Genomic DNA, 13,330 nt, shown 5'->3' with positions numbered 1-13,330 from the left:
AAGGTACAAAAGGGGACCAAAGATACAGACAAAGGCTACTGTTCTGTGTCCACATTGTGTTGCTTGCAGTAAGGAGAAATCAGCATAGGAAGACTTCCAAGGCTTGTGGTGTGCACCTGAATTATCAGACGTTCCTGCCAATGCCACTGCGAAGAACCACATGCCCAAAGAAGAAGATTGCATTGCAACGACTGCAGGAGGCTGTGGGAGAAAGCTAAAGAGGAAAGAGATCCCATGTTAATCCCAGGACTAAAAGCATTTCACATGTTAGGCCCCTTTTCTACAGAGCACCAAGACAAACATCTTGCAGCCAAGAAGTATGTTTGGACAGACACACAAAAGAAGCCGACTCACATCAACACACACAGTTTGAAGGGCAAGTCCTGCCTTTTCATACCTGAACACAACACATTCATGAATAGCCCATCAAGGATAATGCTCAAAGTTATGAAAGCTCAAACACCACGTTAAAGACACCTCTCTCTGCAGCTCAGAAATTGAACTTTAATTTTTAAAGAGAAAAAAGCTACCTGTGTTTCTTTGTACATAAAGACAATAAAAATAGAAAAATAATGGGTCTGCCTGCTCATTACTGTGATGGGAAATTCTGCTTGGACTTGACTTATTCTTTTACAACCACACATTGTATTTCTCCTAAAAAAACTGCTTACAGAAAAAAGGACTTTAAACAAGTAACTTGCTTCATTTTATAAAATCTGGAACAAGGCTTTCTCTACTCACAAGACGCAGACTACAACCACTGCCCTCATGTCACCCATCATACACTCCAGAGCAGAAAAGCACTTACTGAGACCTTCACTGGAATAGTCTCCATCTTCCCTCCAGATATGGTCAGCATTATGGCCCTGCTTCAGCATGCAACAGTCAAATATCTGAATAAACCCCAGCTTAACCACAGATCTTTCTTGGATCATATATAGGGTGACTCTGCATCTGGCAGGATTGAGCCCTAAGGACACATGCAAGAAGAAATTAGCAATTTCCATTTAAATGCTAATACTTATTCTTCCCAGTGAAAATTGAAGTATAACAAGTGATCTCTCATCACACAGAAAGAGCCTTGATTGTTATTTAATGATCACAGCGAATAGTTAGAAAGCATGAAATGAAGCTAATAAATCTTCTGTTGAGCCTGACACTTTCAACAAGCAGAAGTACTCCAAGTTTTGAAAAACAGTTCTGTCTGATTTTTTTCATCTTAAACTAAACTTTCCACGTTCTTCAGTCACAGATCCACATACTGGCACCACACAAACTGAAACACCCGGCTACTTAAATAATTTTTTAATAATTCTTTTTAGTGCTACCTATACAGTATAAAATACATTATATTCTACAAAATTCAAGTTTGTTCATCAGGCACTATTCACCTCAGCATCTGTCTGCCTTTCAGGGATAAATTAAGAAATAAGACAAACACTATGGAAGTAGGTTTTTTTCCTTTCTTACTCCAGCTTCATAGGAGGATATAAATACAGTTTGGTTGGTTTGGGTTTAAAGCTACATTCTGTTTTAAGTAAAGACAAGCCCAGGATGATTTTTGTTTAATAATTAAATAATTTTAACCATTAATTAAACAATTTTTTTAATAATAGTCTATGAGACTGCTTTTTCTTTCTCCCCTGCAATAGGGAAAGATGAAACAAACAAAAGCTCATGAGACTAAAGCCTGTGACTTTTGAAACTTAGTAGTCAATACTTAGATTATTCATAATAGCTTCAATGAATTAGTGACCACTGAAATGCCTACTTCGTTTAACAGAAACTTACTAGTTTATTCATAAACTTGTAACACTAAAATACCCAGAGAGAAAAGTTCCATTCTCAGTCTCTTCATGCACCAGTAAAAAACATCACTTTGGCTTTAACTACGTAAAAACAATACTGCCATTACCTACCCTGAGAACTGCCTCATTTTTGTTGCTAATATAAACATACATGTACATATGTGCGTACACATGAGAATTGCAACACTCCCACACACGACAGTCCCAGTACAAAACAGCATAAACTTTCTCCAGAGTTAAAAAGTATATGTAAAATAGCACAGAAGCAATGCAATTCTATTTCAATTTTATGTGCAGTATACTCTAAATAGAGATATATGCACCAAGGCACCATGTTCAGACTCCTTACAGTGCCATAATCAACTGTAGAGGGGCATCTGGAACATTTCTAGAAAGAAAATGGAGTCTCTGACAGGCTCAAACTATACTTTGCAATGTGTCCAACAAAGAAGAGGTTACAAGTATTTGCCTTATGTTACCTTCCTTCCCTTCCTTTCTCTCCTCCATTGATTGCCCCTTCAACAGAACAAGTTGGGTGGATAGCCTCAAGTGTCTGGACACTGGGCTCATGTCATGGCACAAAAGATGCACATCACATCTGTGGTGCTTGGCCTGTATGATAGAGTAAGTTACCTGATACTAAATATAAGCTTCTTTTATCTCCTTATTCATCTCTGAAAAATTTTGTGCAGCACAACAAAGAACCAACCCATGGCCACATGAAATGTTAACTGCATCTGAGTCTGCTGAATTAGATCACCTCATCACGTAAGTCAGGTCAGTTACATTTCAATTACCTATTTCTACAGCTATAAAAGTCCTCTATGCCATGAAATTCATCTTGAAAGACCTCAAGGTAGGTGGTCTAAGCTCAGCACCACATGAAAGCAAAACAAGCTGCACCCAAGAAATACTGGACCCTTTCCAATACACCAGTTGTAGACAGAGCTGGTAGCAATTCTGATAGCTGCTAGGAAACTGAAGGTTACTTAACAACTATGACTTAAACACCAGTTTTCAATTGTAATTCTGCCAACTTCGAATCCTTCAGGCTGAAATTCTTCTTGCTTATCTCAATCTAGTTTTTTGAAATTATACTAAAAGAACTGCACCACATCTGTAAGACAATAAGTGTTTGTGTGTTATGTATTTGAACAAAATATAGGATTCTTCTACTCTCTTTGAGAAGAAACATTAATACCTAGGCATTTCAGAGGAGAGACTTGAATGACCCAAGAGTTCTGTCACATTTCAAACTTAGAAGAAATGCCTAGTATGGCCAATCTGATAAATTCAAATCCATCTGTCTAAACTCTAGGTTGTTGAGGACTGCAACTTGGATTAGACAGATTCAGGGAAAAGCGAGTAGACACCTAAGCAAATAAGGGACAGGAGTAAAGGAGAATTCTGGGGAAAGTCTAAAAAAAGAGGATGTTACAGGGGTCTATTTATATTAAAACACATTCCTCTCCACTCTCTGGTTGACTTCCCATGCACACTAAACTCAATTTGCACGTATGTGCATTTGCTATGACTATACTGCTTTCAGAGGAACCCTGACTCCCTCTCTGCATTCAGTATACGAATAAGGACAGCACAACAAACTAATCTTATCTGCAGGACACCTGCTTTATTTAAAAATGGGAAAGCATATAGGAACTGCTGGAAGGAGCAAATGCAGCAGTGGAGTCCAGTGCACATCACCGAGCAGTTTATGATGGAGCCTCTTAGGGTGAAATGGGATATCTGAGACAAACAGACATGCTGTGCTTCAAGCCCAGCAAAAGAGCAAGACAAAGTCTGGGGCACGGAAGTTGCAAAGAGCTGCAAATAAACCCACACAGGACTGTCACAACCTGAAGTGTAAACTGTCTGATCTAAGAGAGGATTTTTAAACATACTGTTAAAAATTGATTTCCTACTACACAAGAGAAATCACAACCTTAAATCTTAGGTTAATGAAGGCACAGGGACTTGAGAACTATCACAACAGTTTTGAAGGAAATAAAAGTTACACAAACAATGCAGGAAGACATTTTTAAATAAAATTTGTACAAAAATTCTTTTAGACTTTTAGTATCTCATAAGGAAACAAGAAAAGTAAAAAGCAATTTTATTTCTCCTTTCTAAACATTGCCATAAAAACATCTCATCATTGATGCTAACAAAATTTAACTCAGGTACCCAAGTTCCTTTAAATTTCAAGAGTATTAACTCCTTGGCAAAGTCTTACCATTGAACTTAAATGACATCAAGCACATGTGTAGTACAGTTCAAGGGGAAACAAAGTTTCTGACCCAACCAGGTGCCCTATGCCACAGAGAACTTGAATTGCATCCTGTTCCCATTACTCGTCAAGGCAGGAGCACTTCTCTGGTGGCAAGAACAAGCCCCCTCTCACCACAGCAAAACTGGTACAGCAGTTCTGTACAGAAAGAGTGTCCAGCACAGCCACGCTGTGCAGTCTTGATTCCTCCCCAGAGCATAGTCATCCATCCTGTCAAATGAGGCAGTGGGGAACAGTAAGCAGTCTCATAAGCAGAGTTTGTGTCCTAACACCTGCATAAAAAGGTAAAATTAAGCTTGTCTGCCTCTCTCACTTTCTAGTCAGTATATTTTGCTTACAGAACATTAACATTCTTTCCAATTCATCTGCTCAGCTTGGCAAAAGTCTTCTTAAATGTTTTGTCCACGCACTCACAGACTGCACAGATTTCAGCTGTGACTGGCTCATCACTTTCAATATTTAAACATGGCTTCATTTTTAGAAGAAAACAAGTATGAAAGACTGCTCTAGAAACTACAGTACAAGAGATAAAAGCAATGGGAACTTTTGTATGTGGGAATTATCCAGCTAGCTAAAATATTTTGGTAACAGTTGCATGCTTGCTTACAGACTAAATTACATATTAGAATCAAAGATAATACACAAAAACCACATTAAAATAGTTACATTTGCAGCATGGCTATCCTACTTACAAACAGAACCAAATACATGAGAAGTTACAGAATATAATATTCTCCATCCACTCACCTCTGACCACTGCACCTGGCTTATTGTCACATAGAGTATACAGTGTGAAAAGGCCATTTTGGTACAACAATCCGAGAAGTTATCCATGGACAATGGAAGAATGTAGTAGGGATCAAAATAGTATTTGGTCTCAGGACTGGTAGTAATTGCCATTAATAACCAGAAATGTACAACATAGAATATGCAAAAAAAAAATAAATCCAACAAACAAATCCTAAACTTAAAAACAAACTTAATTACCTAATCAACATTTAGAGAAGAAAAATATTCAGTAAAGTATAAGACTGGTCAGTGCTCAAGGCAAAGGAACAGAAAGAAGATGAGTGATTTGACGCACTATGGAAACAGAAGCGCTTCTTACATGTTTCTGCAACTATTTTTCCTAGGGCAGCATGAAAAATATATTTTAGATTCTTTACTTACAAGCTATGGAGATCTTATTTGTTATTCTGTCCATTTGAATAACAACAAACCTTAGGAAGAAAAGCTTCTTTTCAGTTTGATGTTGTTAAATTTCAATGTGTAGTACAGGCTAAATAAATTTGTGTGCATCAGGTACAAAAACTTTCAAAGCACCCACAACTCTATATAACGGCAGAGCTGAAAACCAGAAAACAAAAGACTTCATTAAGGCATTTTGTGAAAACTTTGGAAAAGTTACTTTGTTTCTTCGACAACTTAAGAGTTTGATTCCATTTGAAGAGGTCTTAATATTAGTAAATGGTTATAGCATTAAAAAAAAAGGTGAAATAGTGAAAAACCTGGCAAAGGGGATGGTATAAATCAAAACCATACTTTTCATAAAAGCACCAATCCTAAATCCCACAGTCCTTCTTGTTTGACTAGCTACACAACAGACTAGAAACTTTTAACTCCTTGCCTAAATCAAGGTTACAACGAGGAATGAAATGTTGCCTGATCTAGGCTGAAAGCCACATTCCAAAGAAGCTACTTCAAGACACACAACTAAGTATAGACAAAAGATAAGGATGATAGCACTGAACTCTAAAATACAGAGCAGGAGAAATGAGAGAAGCTCTCATTATCCTAAAACTAAGTCCTATGAAATGAGCATCCAGAGCTAAAGTTACACGAGGAAGAAATCCAAGCACATAAAGACACAGAAATGCAATTCAGGCAGCACAACATAAATCCTTGCACAAGTCCCTCAGTAAGAGATTAAAGAAATTATGCAGTCATGGAATCAGAACCAAAATACTTCAGCCACTTAAAAGCAGGAGTAACTTGTTTCCTTTATGATAAAATACACTGCAACTTGTCTTAAATAACCTACCACATTGAAGGAAATATTTATATTATTTAATTACCAGAGAAAACAGAAGAAGCTAGAAGGACCTAAAGGAAACTGATGGAATGGGCAATAAAATGGGTAGACTAAAGGAGTAGTGACAAATTAAAAAAATAAACACTGCATGGATAATACAAATCATCTGGAATCATACTGGAATATAAGCAACAAACTTAAGAATTCAGAATTGCTTTAAAGGCTCCCATAAAACATTTAGCTCTTCGGCAACCAGAGAGGCCATAAAAAACAAACTTAGCCTGAATAAAACCTGGAGTAACAAAACACCATGAAAGCTATTAAATCATCACTACAGAAGTCAATTGGATGTTATACCAGAGCACGGTGCTCAAATCAAGACATGTTATCTTGAAATAATAATACAGTGCTGGGAAGTGGAAAGAGAATCAGCGATTCCAGCAGCACCACCAAAGTGCAACTTCATTTTCAGAGAGGTGAAACTTTGTACGACAACAGTTTAACGAAAAAGTCCTGCTCTTCTTGAGGGAAAACATAGAAGAAGTGCACACTAAGTATGGCACAGCATCTAGAACAAAGAGAGGACTGTTTCTTCCTCTTTCCTCTCAAACTGAAAAAAAGGAAATGTGAAGAACTGAAACATAACTACTTCAGAACTGATAAAGGAAGGCATTTCACTCCTGGCTTACTAAGTAACCTGTGCACTTCTTTCAGAGAAGCAAGTGGGAACTAGGCCAAACAAAAAATGAGATTTTTTGAAAATATATATTTATAAATATACCAAAATAGTAATCATTATAATATTCTCTAAAAACAGAAGACAAGATTTATAAATCCATAGAGTTAGAGCTTCTAGATGAGGGCCACTGAAGTGGTAGACTTTGTTCTAGGTCTGTGCCACAAGTACCTTTTGCCCACATCTTTCCAAAGACTGGAAGAGCATTCCTAAAAGAAAGCTGACACTCCTCATAATTCTCCAGAAGGTAGATGTAAAGCACCACGATGGACTGCAAATGTAAAAGCACCACGTGACACTCATACCAGTGAACTAGAGTTCACTGTTTGTTTCTTCCTGTTAGGTCTTGGTAAAAAGGAAGAATAAACCTACCTGAATGCTAAACAAGTAACAATCACAAAAGCATACATTCAAAGCACAAGCAAGTGTTGGAAGAGGCCCTTCAGACCGCTTTCTTCAGGATGTATGCCAAGAGCTCATATGAAATAAGGCAAAAGTTTTCTTCAGGGCACGGATACCTCAACTGCTCTGGATTTCTTGCTCTTTTCTCTAAGGCAGCAGACCCCAGTGCTAACATCAGAAAGAACAATGACCCATACATATGGGTAGTCCAAACCATTCTAGCAGCACCTGCCCTCCTTTACCATGAAAACGCTTCTCCTTTTGTATTGGTGTTCATCACACTGTTTCTTAAAGGTGGAAGCTAAACCTTGTGCAAATTATCTGATTTCAGCATACACTATGTAAGAATTAGATCAATTAAAAGAAAGGAGGAGGAGGTTGCCACCTTCCAAAATGAAGTGCTATTGTCTATCAAGAAGGCCTTCAATTTTCTACAAGAACCTGAAAGGAAATAACCACAACCCAGAAGGAAACAGTTCAGGATTTGAGACAGTCAAGCTGCAGGAGTGCCACAAAAAAGTCAAAATAAACTCAAACTAAAATAATTTCTTCTCTTCCTGCTAATTTTAAAACGCGTGAGTTGTACGTAGAATCCATTTTTCATTCTTGTAAGTTCAGTAAACTTATTGTAGTGAAATACCAGATTTTTCCCTTCCTTGCAGGCAAATTATCCATAAATGGCAGTTCACTTAAAAAACTTTGTGCAAATATGTCAATAAATGAACTATGCACCCTACTTAAATTAAAAGGTTGACATAACAGATGAAAACATGAATCCTCAGTAACACCTCTGGTAACCTTAGCCCAGCTGTACTTCCACTCATCAAGCTGTCCTTCACATCCTAAAAACACAAGTGAGAAATGCTCAGTAGGACCTGACACACTTTGTTTGTAAAAGATATTATTTCCACAGCAAGTAGGAAGATCAGAGTCTTATTTAACTTTGAAAATTGATTCTATTAACAAATTAGAAATTATTTCTTACACAAGAAATCCTCCTTTTATCTGGAGATGCAGCAGTTTCCAGACTTTTTTCATTTTGATCTGTTTCAAGGGAGTAATCCTTGAGACCAACAAAAACCAACCTCACAAAACAGTGGCATGGAGCAGTCAAAAATATATTATCCAACAAAAATGCCTTCAGGTCCTGCTAACAGCTTTGGAAACTGCTCAAGTAAAAAACTGACCATTCACATAGAGAAAGCATTTCTGAATAGCAGACAATATGGGGAAGACGCAGCAAAAAAGCATCACTGTGTGAAAAAAAAAAAAAAAAAACAGAAAAAATAATTCACATAAATCATTCACAATATTGTTGGCTCTTCATACACTATACAAGAAAGATATAAAAGGACGTTAATGTTTAAAGAGGCAACAATCAGTGTAAGAGAATAATGAAGACTAATATGACTTGTAAAAGCTCCCAAAGGCCCTGTTCTGGATGGGAGTCCCACAGTGCTATGTACAGCAACACAGATGAGTTCCCACCTCAGAAACCACACACTCCAAAGGCAATTAAGCTAAAATAAAATTAACTAGGATATTCATCTGATGTGTTTAACAGCTCTGGTTCTTACATGTTCTTATATGTCTTTGGACTCTGTACTACCACCTCAGCCTAGAGAAAAAGAGGATTACAATCCTTTTTCTGGCAACCTGATTCAGGAACAGTAAGGGATGCTAAGAAAGAAGAAACAAAATATTCACCCTTTCAATCATGAAGTGCTTAGCTCACACAAAGGCTGCTTATCCTGCAGAAGGGGAAAAACAGACTGCTTTCTAAGAAGCAGATTCCTCAATTATGTAACTTTTTTTCTTTAAGAAGCTGGTACTGGGTATTTAATTTCTATAAAACGCACTTTAATCTACAAAGAAATTTTCAAAGTCCATTTCCATCAAAATATTAGCCCTTCCTTTGCATTATGTATTCTTTACAAAATACATATTTTTAAGAGGATGTTGCAGGAAAATGGCTGGAAGTCATCCCAGAAACTACTGCATTATATATCCTTTCTGTAATTCAGGTGAAAAAGATACTATACATTATTCTAGACTGGAAGACAGAAAAGAACAAGTCATTGTGGATTCAGCATCTGCTGCCAGAACAGCAGAAATTATTTTTATGCAGCAGGAATGTCCCTTTTAAAACACATACACAATTCTTCGTAAAATTTAAAAGATTTAATCAATTACCTAGAAGTTTTCTGTTCACTTTTGCTGTGTTGGAGGTCAAAGGGAGACTATAATCACAGTTCATTTGCAAAGCAATTAACACAGATGCATAAATTTATGCAAATATTTGGTCAAAAAGTTTTAAGAGGAACCTTGTTCTTCAACAATACAGCAGCAATGCAGAAAAGTCTATTATAGTTGTATGGTCTATGGTCTATTATACTTCCTAAGAGGAAAGGCTAAGAGAATTGGAACTGTTTAGCCTGGAGAAGAGGCGGTTTTGGGGTGGCCTAATTGTGGCCTTCCAGTACCTGAAGGGAGCCTACAAGAAAGATGGAGAGAGGCTGTTTACAAGAGCATGCAGTGATAGGACAAGGGAGAACAGATTCAAACTGAGAGTAGGTTTAGATTAGACGTTAGGAATAAATTCTTTACTGTGAGGGTGGTGAGGCATTGGAATAGGTTGCTCAGAGAGGTTGTGGATGACCTGTCCCTGGAAGTGTTCGAGGCCAGGCTGGATGGAGCTCTGAGCAACCTGATTTAGTGAGAGGTGTCCCTGTCCATAGCAGGGGGGTTGGAACTAGATGATCTTTAACATCCCTTCCAACCCAGGACATTCTGTGATAGACACAGATAGAAAAAGGAACCCAAAAATAACATAATGAAAACAACCTTGACACTTATCCTGCTTAAAGATGCAAATACAGTAACAAATTACAGACTGCTTTCAGGATCACTCCACTTCTAAAAGCTCTAAATATGAGCATTTCTAAAATCCCACTATTCAATATTAAATACTGAAAATTAAGTTAATATATCCTACTCATCCTTAATCCAGTAATACCTTTAAGTTCTGATGCACCTAATTGCAAAGTACTGCTGTAGCTAAAGATTATCCCCAGCCAGATAGATCCTAAGAAATCCCTTAAGACCCCTTTTTTCCAGAGGGATGAAGCAAGATCGGAAGGTTATAACATATAGAAAATGCATGAGAAATCGCAGCCTAACAGAGATGCTAGAAAGCAGGGCAGCACCCAGAAAAATACAGCTCTTAATGGCTAGTTTCTATTTAAATGGCATTCAGTGTCAGCTTTCAGTTACCGTGCATCATACAGCAGCTACCGCCGGAGCCAAACCCTGTTTGCACAGCTTGGAACTCAGGTGCACAGCACAGAGAGCCCAGCGTACCCAAGAGCCACCTTGAGGACAAAGCTGATAAAACCAAATGCTGATTTTCTTGCTAGGAAGAATAAACATGTACAAAAATGACATCTTTTTATGAACAACTAAACACTTATATAGCAACAGAAGTGGCTCTGTGCATGTGTGTCTACATGCACAACCTGGTAGCATACACTGGTTGCAGAAGCCTGCGGTCCCTGGATACTCTTGTGCAAGGCATTAGGGGCGGGGACAGGGACACAGGGCTCTTGCTGCACTTGGCAGGATGTTCTCAGAGGGCTGCTTCTAATCCACCTTCACTTGTTTGCTATGACACATTGCCCTCTCCACTGCCTAAAGCACAAGCTGGTCTAGTGCCCAGAGAACTCAGTGGAGCAGACATGAAATCACCACCACAGACCTTCCTAATCTTCTACTACTCTCTGAAGTTGCATAGCCTGAAGAGCAGCTTGAAGCCTGGAACCCCCAAACTGTAGGTATGTCAAGTTGCCCACAACTAAATGTCATATATCCATTAACACCTTTGAGGTACCTTGACTCCCTCGTGCCCTCTCTATCTTCACCATCTGTACAACTGTACCCATTAACAGTCAAAAGTCAGATTAACCTGCTTAGCACAGCTAATACTAGTGTTAACACTGTAGGAACGTGTTTAAACTTGACACTGAGTAATTAAAGTAAATCACATGTATTTAAAGTACCCTGTTCCAAAGGCACTCAAATCACTGCAGCACTGTAGATAATTATGTATAGCAGTCAGCGCACTGAAAAAAGAAGATGAGGAAATGTTCCTGACAAAGTGAAGGGAGCTGGTGTGCTCTGAACACAATCTGAAGAAAGAATACGGGTGTTGCATAGCATATAACCTATAAATTAAGCTGTCAATAAAAAGAGAGAGACACTAGAGAAAATAAAGGGAAAAGAAAAACAGCTATTTCTTCAAATGAACCTCAGTTGCTGAATCTCTCTCTATAAATCTAATTGTATATATTTTAAAATCCAATATCACTTTGTTCTAAACATTATTTCCTAGATGTCAAAATCAGCACAGAGGACCATGTATTTCTTGAAATAAATTTGACAGGCTGCTATATTATACTTTTCATGCTTACTGGTATGCCACAACAGTTAATTTATAAAAAAACAAAGCTCTGTAAAAACAAAGTTATATCTCTAGGATATTTTCATGAAACATTGTTTCACAGCTAATAGCCTCTAAAAAGGAAAAAAACTGATGGATGAGAAAGGGTTCTACCCAAAATGACTAATGAAGAAGAAGAAGGAAAGGGTAGCATGTGAATCTGCAGCAAAATATAATGTAACTATTGATCTCTGCAATCAGTAGCAGGTTGTCTTTCAGATCACAGGTACTTTTATAGTTACACAAACGTCCTTGCTTGCTCAACAGTGAAGGTCTTAAAACAATTGACCTGATTTTTGGTTTATTTAAAGGGTTAGGGGCTCCTGTTCAATCTCTTTATTGGGCATCAATTAAAAAGAAAAAAAAACAGAGAAACACTGTAAATAATGAATGATGTTATAATAGAAAATTACAGCATTAGCATAAGTAGAATAAGCAAACCTATAGCAGCACAGCAGATTTATGACAGTTCCATCAACAAGAAACCTGGTAAAAGACAGTTTTAAAATGCTCTTACACAACAGAAAACCTGAAAAGGCAGAAGGCTCTAAGGAAGCTGAACTTATACACACAAAATGAACTACAGGTAACGGTGCTGAGAGATGTATGCATCTTACCCGTGAGTACAGCTTTTGCTGAAGGGTCTGCCAGATCCAGCGCAGATTTCCCATCAGTGTTCCGAATGTTTGGATCAGCTCCGTGCTGCAGCAGCACTGTGCAGGGAAAGCAGAAACAGTATCTTACCTCAGGTATACACAGGTTATTTACTGTTAAGTGTCTCCTCGGCATGATGTAGGCATAAACACACATTGCACAATTTTCTTTATTTTTCCTTCTGGGGTTTTTTTTTCTCTCTCTCTTTTTTTCCTCCTTTTTTTTTTTTTTGTTGTTGTTGTTGTTAAGCACTGCAGCAAAGGATCTTCTCCGGACTAAGGTTAAGTTGGCAAGTTAAGATATAGTAAGACCACATGACTTTGCATGGTAAACATAAACCCCGAATCTCTTGCAGTACTCGGGTTTGGGTTCCTCCTGACAGCTATAGCTGGTATGCTGTGCAGTCACTGACTCACACTGGGAAGTCTGCTGAGGAACCTGCTTCTGCCTTTACTACCAATACTGCTGCTTGTTACCACTCCTGCTCCTTTTCCTGCTGAATATCTCAAGTCACTCCGCCTCTGTAAATCAGTAATACCCCAGTCTTCCAGTGGCTCATCACTTGTGCAGAAAATCTTAACCATGGCACACTGGCTCACCTTCAAGAACTGTAACAAATAAGGTAAGATGTGTAACCTGGTACCCTGCAGACTGGATGTTCAAAGGCTATTATTCTCACTGGTGTTTCTTGTCCCTACTAAGCCTATAAACACATAAAAGTTCAAGTACATAAAAATACTTAGAATGCAGTATGCAGCCATATGGATAGGAAGGCACTGATACAGTAAATTATCATCAACTAGAAAATCTCATTTAAAAAAACCAGTATTTCACCTGTAAACTCTTTTGATCAGAAACAATATAAAGAAATTCAGATCACCATCTCAATATCAATGCATTTCCTGCAGAACTGGAA

The 13,330-nt window shown here is 37.9% G+C and overlaps 1 protein-coding gene across 1 annotated transcript in view; it reads right to left on the bottom strand.

Moving 5' to 3' along the window:
- TNKS (tankyrase) overlaps window positions 1-12,570 on the bottom strand; it is a 99,841-nt gene extending 87,271 nt beyond the window's left edge. The window contains exon 1 of the mRNA XM_027676951.1: window positions 12,378-12,570. Within this exon, the coding sequence (XP_027532752.1) occupies window positions 12,378-12,570 (193 nt within the window). The remainder of the gene's footprint in view (window positions 1-12,377) is intronic.
- Window positions 12,571-13,330: the final 760 nt, after the last annotated feature.

This window comes from Neopelma chrysocephalum, unplaced genomic scaffold (assembly GCF_003984885.1).
Source record: "Neopelma chrysocephalum unplaced genomic scaffold, ASM398488v2 Primary Assembly neopelma1_42b, whole genome shotgun sequence".
NCBI lineage: Eukaryota > Metazoa > Chordata > Aves > Passeriformes > Pipridae > Neopelma > Neopelma chrysocephalum.
The sequence above is the reverse complement of the archived record's forward strand: the minus strand, read 5'-3'. Positions and strand labels throughout refer to the sequence as shown.